The sequence below is a fragment of the Pelobates fuscus genome, chromosome 4 (assembly GCF_036172605.1).
Source record: "Pelobates fuscus isolate aPelFus1 chromosome 4, aPelFus1.pri, whole genome shotgun sequence".
In the NCBI taxonomy this organism is placed as follows: Eukaryota; Metazoa; Chordata; class Amphibia; order Anura; family Pelobatidae; genus Pelobates; species Pelobates fuscus.
The window spans coordinates 111,885,469-111,904,082 of NC_086320.1; the positions used below are offsets into that span (position 1 = coordinate 111,885,469).

An 18,614-nucleotide genomic window follows, 5' to 3' on the forward strand; every position below is an offset into this window, starting at 1 on the left:
CAGGAAGCACCTGTTAATTGAAAAGGCTACAGGGATGGTCTGTAGACACCTGAACCACTATATTAAACTGTAGTTGTTCTGGTGACTATATTGTCCCTTTAAGTGTTCATCCTGTTTAAACTGTATACATTTAATCTACGTTTCTGCTACTGGCAAATGTGTGTGTTTGTATGTTTTGTTTCTTGTACTTTTATTGTCAGTTTGGAATGGTGTAAATAGTTTGCAATAAAGATTACAATTATAACCTGCATATGATGTGTACTGGTATTATTTAATTATTGTAATATGTACCATTTAAATTTCCACTGGTTCAACGGTTTAATGCAATTTCCAGCATTTCAATAAAAGCATCGAGCTCACAGACAACTACATTCCAGAATACAGTGGGTATATTTTCTGATAGGTAGTAAACCATTATCACAGATTTCTCATTCAGAAGCCTCACACAAATCCTGAAGCGCTATTTTCAGTAGTAAACAAAATAAGGAGATTTTCCTTCATTTTGGAACAAAATTTTCAATTCAGTGTTTAGAGTAAAAAACCTATTTCAGCTAATTTTCGAGCACTTTTCCAATTTTAGCCTAGATATTGCAGTTTTCAAAAAAATGTTTCCCCATAAATGTAAAGGGAACAGTGACAGCAAATTTTAGGCCAAAAATATCTAAATTTGAAAAATACTCTTACTAAGAGACCTTTGTTTGCAGCCCTGTAACTCTGGCTTAAAGTGGAATTCTCTGGTGAACAAGAAACAATTAAAGGAACACTAGTGTCAGAAATACAAACATGTATTACTGATACTATAGTGCTTGTATGGCTGTTTAGGTCCCCATCCCCTGTTGGAACGCTCTGAAAAAGTGACTTTACTCACCTTTTTAAAAATTCCCTGCCAATCTTGCCATGGCAGTCGCTAACTGGCTCCACCTCCATGGCTGAGATAATCAGTTTTTATCATCTCTGCCAATTCAGTGCTTTGCATAGGATTGAGCATGCACAACAAAATGCCATGCTGCTCCAATCCGCATCTCCTCATAGAGCTGCATTGCATCATTGCATCTCCATTGGGACTCTTCAACTGGAGATGCTGAACGGAAGTGGAGCACACTGTGCAGCAATGGAATAGGAAGCACCTCTAGTGGCCATCTGAGTGACTGCCACTAAAGGCAGCAATGCAAACACTGCCTTTTCTCTGTGGTCTGGTTTTGCCAGAACTTCGTATTAAAAAAAAAAAAATATATATATAACATTATTTTTTTTTTTGTCTTTCAAGAGTGTTGTACATCATGAGAGAACTTTAAAATACAGGTTAAGGGCATGTGTGCGTGAAAGGTTGTGTTGTATTTGATCATGTTTACATTACGAAGTGTATAGACTTATGAAGTATTTCTGTTTACTAGACACAGCGAGTTGAAAAAATAAAATTAAAAATGTAGGCCACAGTAGCAGATTTGGAAAATTCTCTGCTTCAACTGGACTCACAATGTAGCTTTTTTTAGCCTGAATTTTGCAGTTCTTTACAACTTTATTTATTATTATTTTTTTTTTTTACATCTGTGGCCTGTTCGCTGGTGGAGTATTGCTGAGAGATTTTGATTACGGCACAGTGGTATTTCTTGCCACAGATAGCTGTCCTTTTATTGTGTTGATGTTTTTCATATTAGGTGTCTGTGCTATTAATTGGTCTTTGTTTTCCAGTATGTCCTGTCTGTTCTGAAATTCACCTACCCCACCCTTTTTCAAGGGTAAGTATTGCATTACATCATTTGATTTCTCGAATATTTGAATGTTGCTTTGTGTATGTGTTTTGAGATGTAAATTCTTCAAAGTCCTACAGATAACAAATACTTTTTAAAATTAGATTTATTATCAAATAACCACACCTTCAATGAATTATCTAATAATGGGGACCGTGATGCCATCAGTTGGTAACATGGACAGCACAGCATTCTTCAAATTTTAGTTTCAAAAAGGCTTTATTCAGGCATAATCGTTTCAGGGCATGCCCTGATCAATGTACAACAGCATGAATCTGGAATTTGAACAAGCAGATAATATATAGTGGACGCGCAGGTCCCATCGTAAATTGTGTGAACAACACTCAAACTGTGTTACGTATTATACAGATATGGTACTTGAACACATTTCACACGTTAGGGGAGCCACGTGAGTGACCTGATTGCAGCTCGAGGAGAGGTATACCCATAGGCTTGTACTTTGTATCTGCCTATTGAGTTCCGTTAACATTTCCTTATCACCCTGGGCCTCTATCTCTTTGGGATGGTGTAGGCTATTGGTCTGGCGTGATTGATCAGCTGCTGGTCATGAGTGTGCCTTATTCGTGTTGTGTGATCACATGATAGAGGTGTTTGCGTCTATTTTGATGTGTGGGTGTAGGTGAGTGACACAGCTGCTAGCAATCTCGGATTAAGGAGGGTTGCGTCTGTTTTTCAATTAGTACATAAATCATTATTGGGGAAGTTAGAGGATGAGTGAAAAAGAAGAGAGAGAGAGAGAGAGAGAGGGGATGGGGAGGAGGAGGAAGCGGATTGGGGGAAGTATGGGTAGGGTGATGTGGTGGGGCGGGGGTGTCCCATCGCCTGTGCCCATGGTGTTGCACGTATCGTACCAGCTGTCAGTCCCCATCTGTGGGGGGGTGGGGGGGTGGGGGGGTGGGGGGTGGGGGGGTGGGGGGGGGGGGGGGGTGCGGAGCTCCCTGGGGCTGCAGACGGCTATTCCTATCAGGGCTTCGGTCCGCTATGAAGAGTAGCCATGGGCATCACCTATCCACATGTTTGTCCTCGAGACCCATAAGGGTGGCCTGCATTGATTCCGCTCTATATATGTCTTCCACACGTTCCATCCATTGCCCTATCGTCGGGATATTCGTTTGTTTCCAATATAGTGGAATCAGTGCCCTGGCCGCGTTAATTAGGTGTCTGCGAATGCTCTTCCTATAAACTCCAAAAAAATGCTCCAAAAAAATGAGTGTGCCTAATGTTATTCTACTACATATTGGAACTGTGAAATACTTCACTATTGGCTTTCCTTTCTTCCTTGTTTTTATAAAATATAGTTCAAGGACATTCTGGGCGCTGCACCAGACTTTGATCAGTGCTTATCAGTCAAAGAGAGCTGAAACTTGGAGGCGCTCTGCAAGGATAAACCAGGAGATGCACTGAATAGATTACAACTTACTTGGATTACAAAATAATACACCCAGAAGCTATATGTGTAATGTTTGATAATGTATAGTAATAAAATGATGAAATCAGAGCATGTTGTACAGGTTCGGTGATAAAACCGGAATCTCTAATGACCGTTAACATGACAGCAGCCTCTGTTTAGGAGAAATTAGATGTCTGTAAAGTCATGAACCTTGCATGCTTTTAAAAGAAGATTGCTTTATGAAGTTAGCACACTTTGCTTGCTAGACAGAGATAATAAAAAAAAATTATTAAAATGAAGCAAACTCACACTAATGTTAATGGCATTACCCTGCTGTGTTATTTTAAGTTAACACCACTCAGTAGTATGATATAACTGTTGTCTATTTGTATTACTTTGAACATGTTTCACATGTTATTGAAGGTGTAAATGAAGCAGTTTTGGTATATAGATCATGCCCCCTGTAGTCTCACTGTTCAATTCTTTGACATTTAGGAGCTATATAGCTTTTGTTTCTGTTTATGCATCCCTTGTCCCACCTCCACTGGCTGTGACTGACACAGACAGCATGCATTAAAAAAAAAAATATTCAATCAGATGACAACTTGCTTTAGAAGTTTTTTATCTCATGCTCTGTAAGTTGAACTTTAATCGCACACAGAAGGCTCCTGCAGGGTCTAAAAGGCTATTAACAGAGCAGGAGATAAGACATTCTAAATTAAACAGAATATCCAATAAATTCAATTTAAATATTAGATGTGTCTTAAGTGTTGAAGGCTGTGCAAGTCACATGCTTGGAGCTGCAACTATGGCTGCATAAACAAAGTGATTTAACTCCTAAATGGCAGAGAATTTAGATTATGCACCAAAACTACTTCATTAAGCTAAAGTTGTTTTGGTGCTCAGTATCCCTTTAAGTCCTCTTATGTGATAGGAAACCACTGGACAGTATTATAGATCAATACATCGCTTCCTAAATATCCAGCATTAACCCTGCATAAATTACCTGTAAACCATTAGCCAATAGGCAGTGAACTCCATGCAGTTTGCTGAACAATCCTGAGGTAGATAACCTGCTTCAGATTTTTATTAATGCCCTCCAAACGTTAGAGGTCTCAAATTGTTCGTACTCTCCGGGATTTATTCACTAAATTTAATTAATTCTGCTAAAATAGCAAAACGAAGACTATAGAAAACATTTGATGAACAGGAGTTTTTTTTTCACTCCCCAAACTCCTTTTTTTGGCATAAAGCATTGGAATGTGTTTTTTGAATTCACTGCAATTAACTGTTTGGTGAAAAAAACTGTCCATCAATAAGATTGCCCAGCTTCAGAGGGATTAAGCCAAAATACTGAGCTCGAGTATAAAGTCAGTAACTTGCCCTTCTGCTAGCCCCACTCAATTTTCAGACAACCTTTTAATTTTTTCATTACCGAAAGAACAAATACAGTTTGAATATCAGACTGATCCCACACACAACAGCAGTTCAGAACTATAATATATGACAGGGTTTGAGAACCTTCGGCACAGTCCACAACATGTAAAGTACCTAAGGTTACCTACCTCTGTTATTTGATATCCATATAATGTGGACCTTTGGTGGCCTTGAGCACTGGTTAGATATATCTATAACACAAGAATAATTTTATAAAACTATAAAATCTGTGTCTGTCTGTTCTGTAAATGTAGACGTATAAACATAAAAAGATAAAGGATACTCTTTTGTTACTGAGAAGATGGGTAGTTTCATTTTACTCTGGGGACCCTAAAATTGCCTTTTATACAGTTGGCAAGCCAGGCTAAGTGACTAAATTGGATGAGAATCCACTCCGTGTAGACGAGCAGCTAACATGTCACATTGAGAGCATCTTGGATTGACAGGTGTGGTGGATCTGATTCTAGTGTGTTGTGTTGTTCCAGCACTTTTAACTTGTAACTGTTGCATACTTTTTTTCCTGCATCAAATGTTTTCTTTTTCTGGCAGGTGGCAGACTTTAGTTGGTGGACTTCTCCTTCACGTGTGCTGGAAGCTCGGCTGGGTACAGATAAACTGCAGTTCCAGGTATTGTTGCCATTTTTCTTCCTGCACAACTAATACGCAGTGATGTTTATTCAGCAGTCCAAGATGGACCTCTCAAGTAGCAGCACTTGGCCAGTTGTGTCTCTGTCAAGCCTTGGTCAATACAAAACATCAGACCTCAGTTTGACAGAGGCTCTGATTGGTTAAACCGTTGCCAGGCCCATCTTGGATGGTTAAAGGGACACTATAGGGTCAGGAACAAAACATGTATATACCCTATAGTGTTAAAACCACCATCTAGCTCCCCTGTCCCTCCCCTTGCCTCCCTAAATATAGTAAAATCTACTTGTATTCAAGTCTGCAGCTTCTGACCCTGATCTGCCTGCTTGGCTGACATCATCAGAAGTGATTCTCTGAACCACTCACAATGCTTTCCCATAGGATTGGCTGAGACTGTCAAGGAGGCAGATCAGGGGCAGAGCCAGCACAAGTCAAACACAGTCCTGGCCAATCAGCATCTGCTCATAGATATGCATCTATATGAGGAAAGTTCAGTGTCTCTATGCAGAGGGTGGGGCACTGAATCACAGTGTTGCTCAGTTTTCTATACTGCCCCAGGACGCACCTCTAGTAGCCGTCTGAAAAGTGGCCAGTGGAGTTATCTCTAATCTGTAATGTAAACACTACATTTTCTCTGAAAAGACAATATTTACTGCAAAAAGCCTGATTTTTCTCGTCAGGACAAATGCAATAAGCTTTAGATGTTCTGATGACTATAGTGTCTCTTTAACTAGAAACCATTGTTTGGGAAATTACTCTGGTGCTACACCAAATTTTATTGATGTCTGTTGTAGGCCCAGGAGAAGAGAACATACTGCTGCACCCTTTTTCTGCCATTTTACTTTCAGAACCACATTAAAATAGTTGTGAAGTAATGCAGACTTTTTAAAAATGTTTTTGTTTGTTTCAGTGGAATATATATTTCCCATTGAAACTAAATCTAACAGCGTGGGTAGTAAGATACAGGCTACTGTTTTATATTAGGCGTACTGTTATTTTGAAATAAAACCATGTGTGAATCAAACACATCAGTTGTTTTTTTCTTTATTATGTTATACAAAGTCTGCTGCTGTTTGTATCTTCATGTGAAATGTACTGTATTTGGTTACTTTGCATGCCGTATGTATTTGATCATTTTTTTGTTATTTCACTTTTGTTTTATTTTTAAAATTATTTATTTATGAAGGGATGACCTATAGCACAAGACAATGATGCTAAAACTCGGTACAAATGCTCTTTTCAATAAATGTTAACTGTCAATTAACTGACACAAAGTAAATAAGATAAAAAGAGGGAGAGGAGTAAGAAGAAAAAAGAGGGGGTGTGGAAAGTAAGTTGTGCTACACATCTGAAGAGTAGGATGGCCATCTGTATATTCTAACTCTGGAATCCATATCTTAAAGGAACACTTACGTTAGGAATACAAATGCAAAGGTTAAAAAGTACAAAAGTATCTTTGCTCACCTTTTCTCACACACCGTGCCTGTCACGAACACACCCTACTTCAAGAGTGTGCGTGAAGTAGTTGTGGTGGTGAAAGGAATATTGTTCACTATATGTCTGCACTAGACCGGAAATAAAGAAAACAAATCCCCCTTCACACCACCCACACTGAAGCATAATAATATAACTATTACTATTTTAATGCTTCCACCACTAATTTATAAATGGGGTACATTGGTCCCCCACGTAAAAATAATAAGAAAAACTCACCAAATATAACTTAGCACAATATCTATGTAATTTACAAAATACTAATTAGTCTCTTCAGGTAACGTGATTCTTTACCAGACAAAGGCATAGCTTAATAAATGAATATTTATTATGAGCAACAAATAGTCCCAGTGCATACAAAAATTTAGATGACAAAATGATTTAAACCAACAACAGATAAAAACAAAAGGGATGAAATAACAGAAGTCCTAATCACTTACTCAGCTTTTCAAAGTAAAACGTCTGCCCCATGGGGTCTCTGGTTAAGATGGTGACTCACTTAGAATTAGATTCTGGCCCCTCAAGCAAGTACAAAGACATTTCATTATCATTGGATATATACCCTGTGAATTACCACGCCTGGCCTAGAGGTGGAGTGAAGGTGTATCTATAGAGACAATAAGTGACCACCCCCTTGTGTCCAGGACCCACATCAATCCAAATATAAACTTTTCCTCTATCTCCTCTCTTGTACTTGCAACAGAAATAATTTCCTCTATGATTTTGTTGCCATGTCTCCATTCCATAGATATGTCACACTTCTTACTTGTGACCCAATATAGCGGACATCACAATCCCTTCCCCTATGGTTAAGTTATGCCAATCATGTTTGGGCTTGTTTAGAAGATGTTGCTTGTCACATTCCAAATATAACAAAAATGAGGCCTACTTATTATTCTGTGGGTAAATATTGTTTTTTTCTTTTGGATATGATACTGGAACACAATGCTTTGTTTTTTTTCTCTTTTCTTGAAAGCTAATGATCATTAACATATCAAAGAAATCATAGAGGAATATGGCACCCAGGCCACTTCATTGAGGTATAGTGGTTTGGGTACCAATAGTCACTTGAATAAAACCTTCAAATGGTTCTTTCTCATTTGTGTTATTGTTAACTTATCCAACAACATGTTATCTGCAATTTTATGCAGTACATTTGACAGTTGGAAACCAATCCATCTTCCAATTTTTAGCTAAGAATCTACTTGCCACTGAAGTGATGCACACTCACTCCTCTTATATGTTGTACTAATATAACTAAGTAATACCTAATTCGCATGAGCTCTTGAAGACCTTTTCAAAAACACCTGAATGACTAGGTTACAGAAATATTGAATGTTATACTTAACAAGACAGACCTGCAGTGGCCTTTTCAGTGTGTGCCAAATAAAAAAAAAAAATAAAAAAAATCGAAGGATGTGAGGTTGAGTTGACATTTATTGGCCCATTGCAAAGATGATGTTTGACAGCCAGTTTATCCTAGAGTGCAGGCTTCTAAAGTCATCTCTCGCTGTACCAAAAATATAAATAAAAACACCAAAAAAGACATTTCTTTTTAATACAGATAGTATGGTAAGACATCTCCACCAATTACCTCTTGAGGGCTTTGAACATACAGGGAAAATGATAAATTTAGGATCTGTAGAAAGATACATATGCACAGCAGTTGTTTAGAGCAAAAAAGGAATCACTGTAGATTCAGTGATAGTAAAAGAGAGACATTAAGGGTGCGCTTGTGGAACAAAACTACCGGTAATTACCTTCGTTTTTCCGCATAAACAAAGTGATTTAACTCCTAGATGGCAGAGAATTGAGCAGCGAGAATGCAGGGGCATACTCTATACACCCAAACTACTTCATTAAGCTAAAGTTGTTTTATTGACTATAGTGTCCCTTTAATCTATCTGTGCCGATGCCTTGTTTTTCCTCTATATAACATACCTCCTAACAGTTCTGATTTGGAGCTCCTGTACAGCTGTTACAGGATTGATCTCCAATATCTTGCCTCTGGAAACACCAAACTGAACTTAGTACATTCTTCTGAAGCTCTGTCTACATGGACACCATGCAGCGTTGCTGGCCAGCTGGGCTACAGATCAGTCTGGTGTGAATGCATGGCTGGCTGACATTTTCCCTTTCCCAGAAAGAGCTGCCATCTTCACATTATTATTATTATTATTATTATTATTATTATTATTATTATTATGTTATTTATATAGCGCCAACAAATTCCGTAGTGCTTTATTATGGACTGTAACGGCGCAAGTTGGGAGCATGTAAGACCACTGAGAAGCGGATTACAGTAGTCAAGGCGAGAAAGGACAATGGAATGGACCAGCACCTTAGTCGCATCTGGGGTTAAGTAGGGTCGGATGCGCACAATGTTTTTGAGATGGAACCACAGGATTTGGCAATAGACTGAACATGAGGCGTGAAGGAGAGGTCGGAGTCAAAGAGAACACCTAGGCAGCGAGCCTATGTGGTGGAGCTGATGGTAGCACCATTGACTTGGAGGGAGACAGACACAAGATTAGCAACACTTAAGGGAGGAAAGACTAGAATTTCAGTTTTGGTTAAGTTGAGTTTAAGGAAGTGGGCAGCCATCCAGTTAGAAATAGCAGAGATGCAGTCAGAGACACCAGAAGAGGGACGGGGAGAGGACAGGTAGATTTGCGTGTCATCCGCATAGAAATTATATTGGAAGCCAAAGGAGCTAATGAGTTTACCAAGGGAGGCAGTATAGATAGAGAAAAGTAGGGGACCAAGGACTGAACCTTGGGGGACATCAACAGAGAGGAGTTGGGGAGAAGAAGCAGAGCCAGAGAAAGAAACACTGAAAGAGCGCTGGGAGAGGTAGGAGGAGCAATGTCTTGTAGACCGATATCGCGGAGGATGAGAAGAAGCTGTAGATGATCAACAGTGTCAAAAGCTGCAGACAGGTCAAGGAGAATTAGGATAGAGTAGTGACCACAAGATTTTGCAGTTAGTAGATCATTGGTTACTTTGGTCAGTATACACAACTGCATACACAACTCTTTCAAGGATCATGGATGCATGTCACCGGTACTCCCCGTTTTGGACCCCCATTGCATGGTTATGGTAATCAGCCCCATTCTATAACAAAACAAAACTAATAAAAGTTACCTGTCCATGGTCTCAACCCCAATGAACACTTTAACAGAGGTTTTTGGTACCATTATAATGGCTAACATCAGGGAAAACCTCTTTCTTCTTGCTTTCAGGTAAATGCCAAACTATCTAATGAGACAGAAGAGGGTATTCTACATGAGTTGGTGACAGCACATTAAAGAAAACTGTCACCAGAATTGTATTTATTTATTTTTTACAGCATGTAATGAAAAGATATGACATTTTTTTTAAATTAATTATATATTTAAAAATTAAGAATATCTGACTGGGAGAGGGGACACTAGGTGTCCCGCACCATTATTGAAAAGAGGGTTCCCCTCCACGAACAAGTGAATCATAATTTGCAATTCCAGTGCGCTAGATTGGTTCAGATAAGTTCAGATAATCAGAGATTTCCGCATTCAGATTATTGTTAGTAAATCTGAGAATTTCCAGTTCAGTCAGAGTTCAGACCAGACACTATGTACAGGCACTGCAGTAACTTTGCCCTGCTTAGAAGAGCACACAGGGCAATGGCTGATAACGTCAACCCTCCGTGCAGGGAGTGAAGCAGGAGCCTAATGGTCCGATGGAAAGTGTATGAATATGGCAGAGTGTTCTAGCATTCAGTGAAAGTAGGAAGAGCTTTTTTTTAAAGGTAGTTTTATGTATACTTCATTAAAGGGCCACAATAGGTACCCAGACCACTTCAGCTTAATGAAGTGGTCTGGGTGCCAGGTCCATCTAGGATTAACCCTTTCTTCTATAAACATAGCAGTTTCAGAGAAACTGCTATGTTTACAAATGGGTTAATCCAGCCTCTAGTGGCTGTCTCATTGACAGCCGCTAGAGGTGCTTCCGCGCTTCTCACTGTGATTTTCACAGTGAGAAGACGCCAGCGTCCATAGGAAAGCATTGAGAATGCTTTCCTATGGACTGGCTGAATGCGCATGTGGCTCCTGCCGCGCATGCACATTCAGCCGATGACCGCGATATGGAGGAGGAGAGGAGGGAGAGAGTTCTCCGCCCGGCGCTGGATAAAGAGGTCAATTTAACCCCTTCCACCCCCTAGAGCCCAGCGGGAGGGGGGCCCTTAGGGTGGGGGGGGGACCTAGAGACCCTATACTGCCAGGAAAACAAGTATGTTTTCCTGGCACTATAGTGGTCCTTTAACAAAAATGACATCTTTTCATTACATGCTGCAGGGATTCTTTAAATAAAAAGTCTGACAGTTTTCTTTTAATAAGGCTATGTAATACAAAAGCAAATGAAAACATAATTGTCTCTGTCCTCAAAACTTCACTACTCTCACCTTACAATGTTGACTATGAAATTCAGCCACAGTGTATAAACAAAACAAAAACATATAACACACATTGCTGTCTGGTACTTTTTTTGTTGATTCATTAATGTAACACAGACACATTGGATGCTTTTTTGGTTAAACCTTTTTTGTTTGGTTAAATGTGTATTGAACCCTATATATTTATTTATGTGATGTACCTTACAATCTTTAAAAAAATATATATATATAAAGGAAATGGTTATTTTCCGAATATCAGTGTTACTAAATCCCTGAGTAATTTAAAAGTCTACACTGGGGTTTGGGATCATGTGTGTGACGTGCAAACTTCAAACATGACTGTGCCTCTTTAATCAGTGTGCTGGGTTCTCTGCTGTTGGGCTAAGATATCTGGCTATTGGTCCAATGCCAAGACACTCCACAGCAGCCAAGCTCAAAGCAGTATGTTTGTTTTCAAGGACTCCCCACACTGTGGTTGCAGATAAATGACTACATTCTTTCAGTGGCAGCTCAGCACTTTCTAAACCGTAACGTCAAATTTTTATTTACAATGCAATCTTAAATTGCTTATATTAAATATTTCTGTATGTTTTTGTTCTTTCCCTTCCTTTTGTATGTGTGTGATTTGACATTAGAGCCACTGGAGGGCAGTAGATAATAAGTTGTATCACAGCACAACTTCCAACTCAGATAGATACTCAGGAGATTCTAATTTACTTTAATTCTTTGTTATTTTTAGACCTCATTTTAAACCCTTGCAAAACAATGCACAAAAGCTTTCCTGTATGCAAGCTTTGGCACAATTAGTAGACAACTCACAGTAGAAGGAAAAAAAAAAAAAAAGCATAAAGATGAGGAAAAGGCAAGAATTCAGAAAATGCTATTGCACTGCTTTTTGGTAAATGTGATATACATTTGTGTTTTCTTGTTATTGATTCTAATCATTGACTTGGGTTAAGCTATGTGTAAACCTGGATGTACAGCGCTATGGAATCTGATGGCGCTATATAAATAATAATGTACCGTATATACTCAAGTATAAGCCGACCCGAATATAAGCCGAGGCCCCTAATTTTACCCCAAAAAACTGGGAAAACGTATTGACTCGAGTATAAGACTAGGGTGGGAAATGCAGCAGCTACTAGTAAATTTCTAAATAAAATTTGATCCTAAAAAAATTTATATTAATTGAATATTTATTTACAGTGTGTGTGTATATAATGAATGCAGTGTGTGTATGAATGCAGTGTGTGTGTGATGCAGAGCCTTGGTGGGGGGTTATTTTTTAATTATTATTTTAATATTGTTTTTTGTTTCATTAATATTTTTTTATTATTTTTATTTTATTATTTTTTCATTATTTTATTATATATATATATATATGTTTTCGTCCCCCCTCCCTGCTTCCTAGCTGGCCAGGGAGGGGGGCTCTCACTCCCTGGTGGTCCAGTGGCATTGGTAGTTCAGTGGGGGGAAGAGAGGGGCTGGCAGGGAGCGCTTACCTCTCCTGCAGCTCCTGTCAGCTCCCTTCTCCTCCGCGCCGGTCCGGTCAGCTCCTCTGTCAGCTCATACTGTAAGTCTTGCACTATGACCCCGCGGCTCTCGTGAGACTTACACTGGGAGCTGACAGCTGAGGTGCTGAACGGACCGGCGCAGAGGAGAAGGGAGCTGACAGGAGCTGCAGGAGAGGTAAGCGCTCGCTGCCAGCCCCCTGTCTGTATTATGGCAATGTAAATTGCCATAATACAGACAGTGACTCGAGTATAAGACGAGTTGGGGTTTTTCAGCACAAAAAATGTGCTGAAAAACTCGGCTTATACTCGAGTATATACGGTACTCCCTGTGTCCCAGGGACAGCAGCAGTTTAATGCAAAGTTGCCCCCTATTAGGGAAGCCATTGACAATGTGTAAAACGCACTCCTCTGTCTACAGCTTCATCTGATGCTTTAAAGGTCAAAGGAATTGTGAGCTAAGGGGCAATACGGGCTAGAGATCCATATGTAGGCATTATATAGATAATACATGAAAGTATATATTCTAAGAAAATAAATAACAAATTGGGTACATTTGAGGTTCCTACTTCCTACATTTGCTGTAAGGTCCCAGGCTAGGAACTGACTGAGCCAAACAGGATGCTCTCATAGCCTTTTATCACAGTTCTGAGAGTTCTAGTTAAGGTGCCAGCTTTATACTGTAGGTAGCCAACAGCTCAAGTACAATTGTCAGGACAGTGCATACATTTGGATGGACAAATGGAAACATGAATGCTCACAAGTGATCTTTTTTATTAGGATGGGGGGAAAGGGCAGGGGTTTAAAGGTGCAGTTAGGCACTATTTACAGGTAGTCAGAGAAAAATTCTGCCTTGCTCCAAAACCTTTCAGAGAGCATATTTTGTTATGGTGGTTGGGGGATCCCTTTAAACAAATACTCAAAACCAAGTTCAGTCTAAAAGCACCCCACTCCCCAGAGTATTGGCGTCTTATGTCCATTGATGAAACTTGGGGTTTAACAAGTAGGTGACTGTGTTTATTCAATCCACTGCATGCATGAAGTTCTCTACACCTTATAAAGTCAAAACAAGACTTCCACCTTTATAAATCCATTCAGACGCTCAGTTTAATCCTATCAAGCTTAGAAGGTTAAAATACCACATAAGGGCGTGGGTTTAGCATTCGCTGTTATGGAAGCTACTCCCTCAATGGTTGGGTGACGCACAGATAATTTGTTCTTCTAGGTGTTGATTGATGGATGCCTTTGTAAAGTTGCTTTTCATTATACGATTTGTAATGTACATTAATTTACACCCTTTTTTTATCTCTTGGAGAAAAAAATGTAATTCTATTTATCCATTCATCTTTCCGTCCGTCCATCCATCCATGTAGAGATCAACGTACTAAAATGACTAGTAGACTAAATTCTATTGTATTTGACATTGTCCAGACTATCGGAATTTACCGCCAAAACGCAGGGCTTGTTACTGGCGCGGTTGAGAACAAAGCTTTCTAATATTACAGTGCTTAAACGGCCGCCAGGCCCTGTTTACATGAATGTTTATGGCTGTGAATCTCCAGTCGAGATTATTAAATTCATGCCTAATTTGGAAGACCTGACAACAGGTTTTCACATTAGTGAAAGCAAGCTCCTTAGCAACAGAAATCCTTTTATGCATTTCTCGTACCTTAGTAATGTTTTTCTCCCTATACACTTGTTATATAAAAAAAAATATCTCCGCAATCGTGCCTGTAAAAGACGGCAGCAATGTTTGCGCCAAAACTATTACAACTCGAACTAACAATCTGATGTAAGAAAAGCTGGCGTTTAACTGAATCTCTTAATTCTCCCTCTTTTATGGATTTTTTTTTTTTTAGGTCAGAAGTTATATCATGGCTCCCAGCTTCTGCACTTTTTGTGGGAAACATTTATGCAGGTTCCAGAGCTTTGTCAAGACTGGTATGTGATCCATCATTTATTGCTGTGAAAAATGTTGGTGCTTCATGAATAAAGTGCTAATTATAATAATGTAATTAAACCACATGCTGGTGCTGGCCTCAACAGGTGGTGTGACTACAGAATATTCACTCAATTTCTACATTGTCAGTAATGCTTCTAGCACTCAAAAAGTTACATGTTTTGAGCCTTAGAGCAGCACGGCCAATTGTAAGTTCTTTGTATTTTTTTTTTTTTTAATTCTTTATTTTTCTGCAAAATCTTAAAGGAACACTATAGTGTCAGGAATACAGTCATGTATTCCTGATATTATAGTGTTAAACTAACTGCTTGACTCTCCAGCCCCCCTCGGATCACTCTGAAAAGTGATTAAATGACCTTTTCTACTAGTCCGATCTTGACAATCTCCCTGTTGGGAAGCTATTGCACATGCCCTGCAAAACGCCACACTGTGCCAATCAGCATCTCCTCATGAATCAATGCATCTCTATGGGGAATGCTCTGCGTGGAGGCGATGAACACCAGTGCTGCAAAAAGGTGGGAAGCACCTCTAGTGGCTGACTGAGTGACTGCCACTGGAGGTGTTACAAGGCACCAATGTAAAAACTGTGTTTATATGGCTGAGCCTGCAGGGCCAGGCTGTAAATACCAGAACCACTACAGTAAGCTATAGTAGTTCTGCTGACTTTAGTGTCCCTTTAAGGTGACATGCCCTCCTACATGGTACCACCTTGGTGAGCATCACCATTTTCCAGCTCCTGCAGATTGAGCAGTGGAGATTTTATTGTATAGCAATCAGGTAACCAGAATGTGTCCACAATAAAGGCATGTAAAGTGTTCCAGCTCCTGTCAGAGCACAAGTACATTGTCAAACCGATTTTAATGTTTGACTACTGACTCAGTGAGGGTGCCAGGGCACCCCTGCAACCATAACCACTATAAGTGTTTCTTTAACACTTGCAAATGTTATTTATTCTTATTATTTTCTTTTCTGTTATGTCATGTGTTAAAATTTGAAAGCACTGTGGAATATGTTGGCGTTTTATAAAGGCCAATAATAACTAATGTATCAGTTCGATTCCTTCGTTAAAATACTGAAGATTTGGTTATCTCGGTATACTTTTATATTTTGCTTTTTCATAAAGATTTGTTTGCAGTAAAAACGAATATGTGAAAGTGCTTCTTTAAAGAAAATAATAAAAAACACAGTGAAAGTCTAACTATTCAGTTATTTTGGACCTAGAAGGGCCCGTCTTTGTTATTTTATGTTTCTGTTTTCCTTATAACAATAGGACCTGTCACGAAAGGAAAAAAAAAATACAGGGAGTACTTGAAATACGGAGTTGTTTGTGAAGTGCTGAGAGATCTGTATTTTTATCGCAAGCATTTCTGCTGTTTGAAAGCTGTGTAAGAACCATTGCTCTGTTTATACAGAGAAGGGGAAATTAGCTTTTGTTTCTGTGTGAAAATCTGTCATCTCGGCTCACCATTTATAGCCTGAAATCCTTTGTTTGCCAAAAATATTGGGAATGGGCTTCTGGGAATGGCCTGAATCACATGCAAGCCAGTTGTACTTTTTTAACAGTACATGAAAGTCCCGACTGTGATCAATTTATTCTGATAACATCTCTCTGCAAATAATCCTTCCCTTTGCCAAATGTAGCAGTAAGAGCAGCTGTCCTTTTTGTTTTGTTTTGGGGTTTTTTTCTTCCTACAAAAACTATACATGTAAGCTCATCTGGAAATGTCTTTATATCTTATTTCCCATCAAGGCATTCAAATAGGATTGCCCAGTCATGATTTAATACTTTGTTAATTAACATTGCCCCAAATTATGCATTTTTATAGGCGTCCCCAAGTGAAATTCTGAACTGGCAATAGAGCATTAATCAAAAAAATAAAATGTAAATTTTAGTAAATAATAACTGTCATTATTATTGCTGTAATAGAGCTTACTTACAATAGACATCTCCCAGACTGAGCTCTCACTGTGTTTCATAAAGAAAACTCGCTAAATGATTTCATAGTCAAATAGAAATCTAGTTACTCGTAACACTTTAAAGAAACACTCTGTACACCATAACAACATCACTGAAGTTGTTATGCTGCCAGGAGGTTGCCTGGCGTTTTCTTAGATGGAGCCTTTCTTATGATAGGGGAGCTACTTATTGACTTAGAGCGTCAGCTGACCACTCTGGCCAATCAGCAGCACTCCTGCCCAGCGGGACTCTGTGGTTCCTGAAAGTTCATTTCAGAAGCCGGATGCTGCTGGGGAAATTGGAGATCCAGTGCTGGTGGCATGGGGTTAAACCGTTGGAGAATGGTTTGACCCCTTCAGGTAAGAACGTGCCTGGCGACCTCCTGGCACCATAACTACTTAATCAAACTGCCCTGAGTGTTCCTTAACCCCTTAAGGGGAATAAAAGGGAATTACCAGATTTTACTAATTACATGATGTAAAGTCATGATTTTATGAAGGACACAGAGGCGAATATTATGCTTATCTCTTTCTTTATTATACCTCAGCAGCAAAGAGAAGGTATAAACATTCATAGAAAATGTTTTTGAACAGGTTCTCCAAGGGTTAACACAACATTATACCCTTAACCAATAGGAACAGTCCACCTATCTATAACTACTCATGTGACCTTTCCTCTCCCTCTTTCTTTGGTCATGCCGAAGCTGTATCTTTATAACTTGAGAAAACACTGGAACATTCTATCCGTTGTGTTGAACTTTCCCATATCCCGAACTTGTAGAACTTATCCGCGTGAACTGCGGTGACAACTGGTCATCCAGGGCGTCGAGTATTGTGAATTAAGCTGTAATGGGATAGAGAAAAAAGTGGTAAAATATGGTCTTAGGAACTGTTTGTCACAGTGGTAGTGACTACATCTTACTATATGCATTATTTTCTACAGACTCACTAGTATATTGTATCTGTTGTCGTTGTAATCAATCTTATCCTATATAATCAAATTAAATCTAGACAAAAAACACCATGATGACCCTTATTCTACGGTTTATTGGGTGGGAATTCCACTCTTCTTTCGCCGATATAGGCCTGAGATACTTACCGGGTGGGCCAATATTCGCCTCCGTGTCCCTTATAAAATCATGACTTTACGTCATGTAATTAGTAAAATCTGGTAATTTTATTAAAGGACACGGAGGCTCATATTATGCTAGTTCAAAGCTGTGCAATGACTGTCGATGATACGTGGTCTGTAGGGTGAAAATAATATTCCTTAAAGGTGGATTCACGAGACCAATCTGCCGTCCGTAACAGGTCTTCCAACCTGCGTCCCAAGTTGAATACTTTAGATGCCATAGCTCCTCTAGTGGAGTGCGCTCCGTATACAGATGTATCTATATTTGCGGAAGTCATTATCCACTTCACCCATCGGGCTATCGTTATTGAAGATACTGGCTGGTGTGGTGAATTGATAGCCAGGAATAATTCATGATGTCTAGAGTTTCGAAATGCCTGTGTCCGCGTCTCATATTCCTTGAGGCAGGCTATTGGACATAGGTTTGTGTTGTGAGGGAATGCTGGGTACGATACTGATGATGTCGCTGATTTAGTACGTCTGGAAATGTTGAAAGTCACTCCCGTTGGAGTGAACGTGCGTGCGTCGACGTCCAATGCCCAGACATCTGAGACTCTTTTGCAGGATATTAGGCATAAGAGCATGGCCAGTTTCGCTGATAATTGTTTCAGCGTGAGATCAGAGTTCTGTGGCCATTGTTCCAAAAGGTTTAAGACCAGATTCACGTCCCATACTGTACTATATCGGGGTTGTGGTGGTCTTGCCATTCGAACTCCACGTAAGAGTCTGCACACCAGCAGGTGTTTACCCGCTGGGAATCCTTCTATACCCTTGTGTCCAGCGGAGATCGCTGACCTGTATACATTGATAGTTCGGTATGCTAGTCCTTGGTCGTATAGGTGTGTAAGAAAACGTAACAGGTGGTTCACAGAGGCACATACGGGA

At 39.5% G+C, this 18,614-nt stretch overlaps 2 protein-coding genes across 2 annotated transcripts in view; one reads left to right on the forward strand and one right to left on the reverse strand.

The window, feature by feature from the left end:
- Positions 1-18,614, reverse strand: part of RMC1 (regulator of MON1-CCZ1) — a 359,458-nt gene that overhangs the window by 129,584 nt on the left and 211,260 nt on the right. The gene's annotated exons all lie outside the window — the stretch shown is intronic.
- TMEM241 (transmembrane protein 241) overlaps positions 1-18,614 on the forward strand; it is a 101,333-nt gene that overhangs the window by 2,389 nt on the left and 80,330 nt on the right. The window contains exons 2-4 of the mRNA XM_063451481.1: positions 1,693-1,739; positions 5,149-5,226; positions 14,541-14,622. Coding sequence (XP_063307551.1) covers positions 1,693-1,739; positions 5,149-5,226; positions 14,541-14,622 — 207 coding nt within the window. The remainder of the gene's footprint in view (positions 1-1,692; positions 1,740-5,148; positions 5,227-14,540; positions 14,623-18,614) is intronic.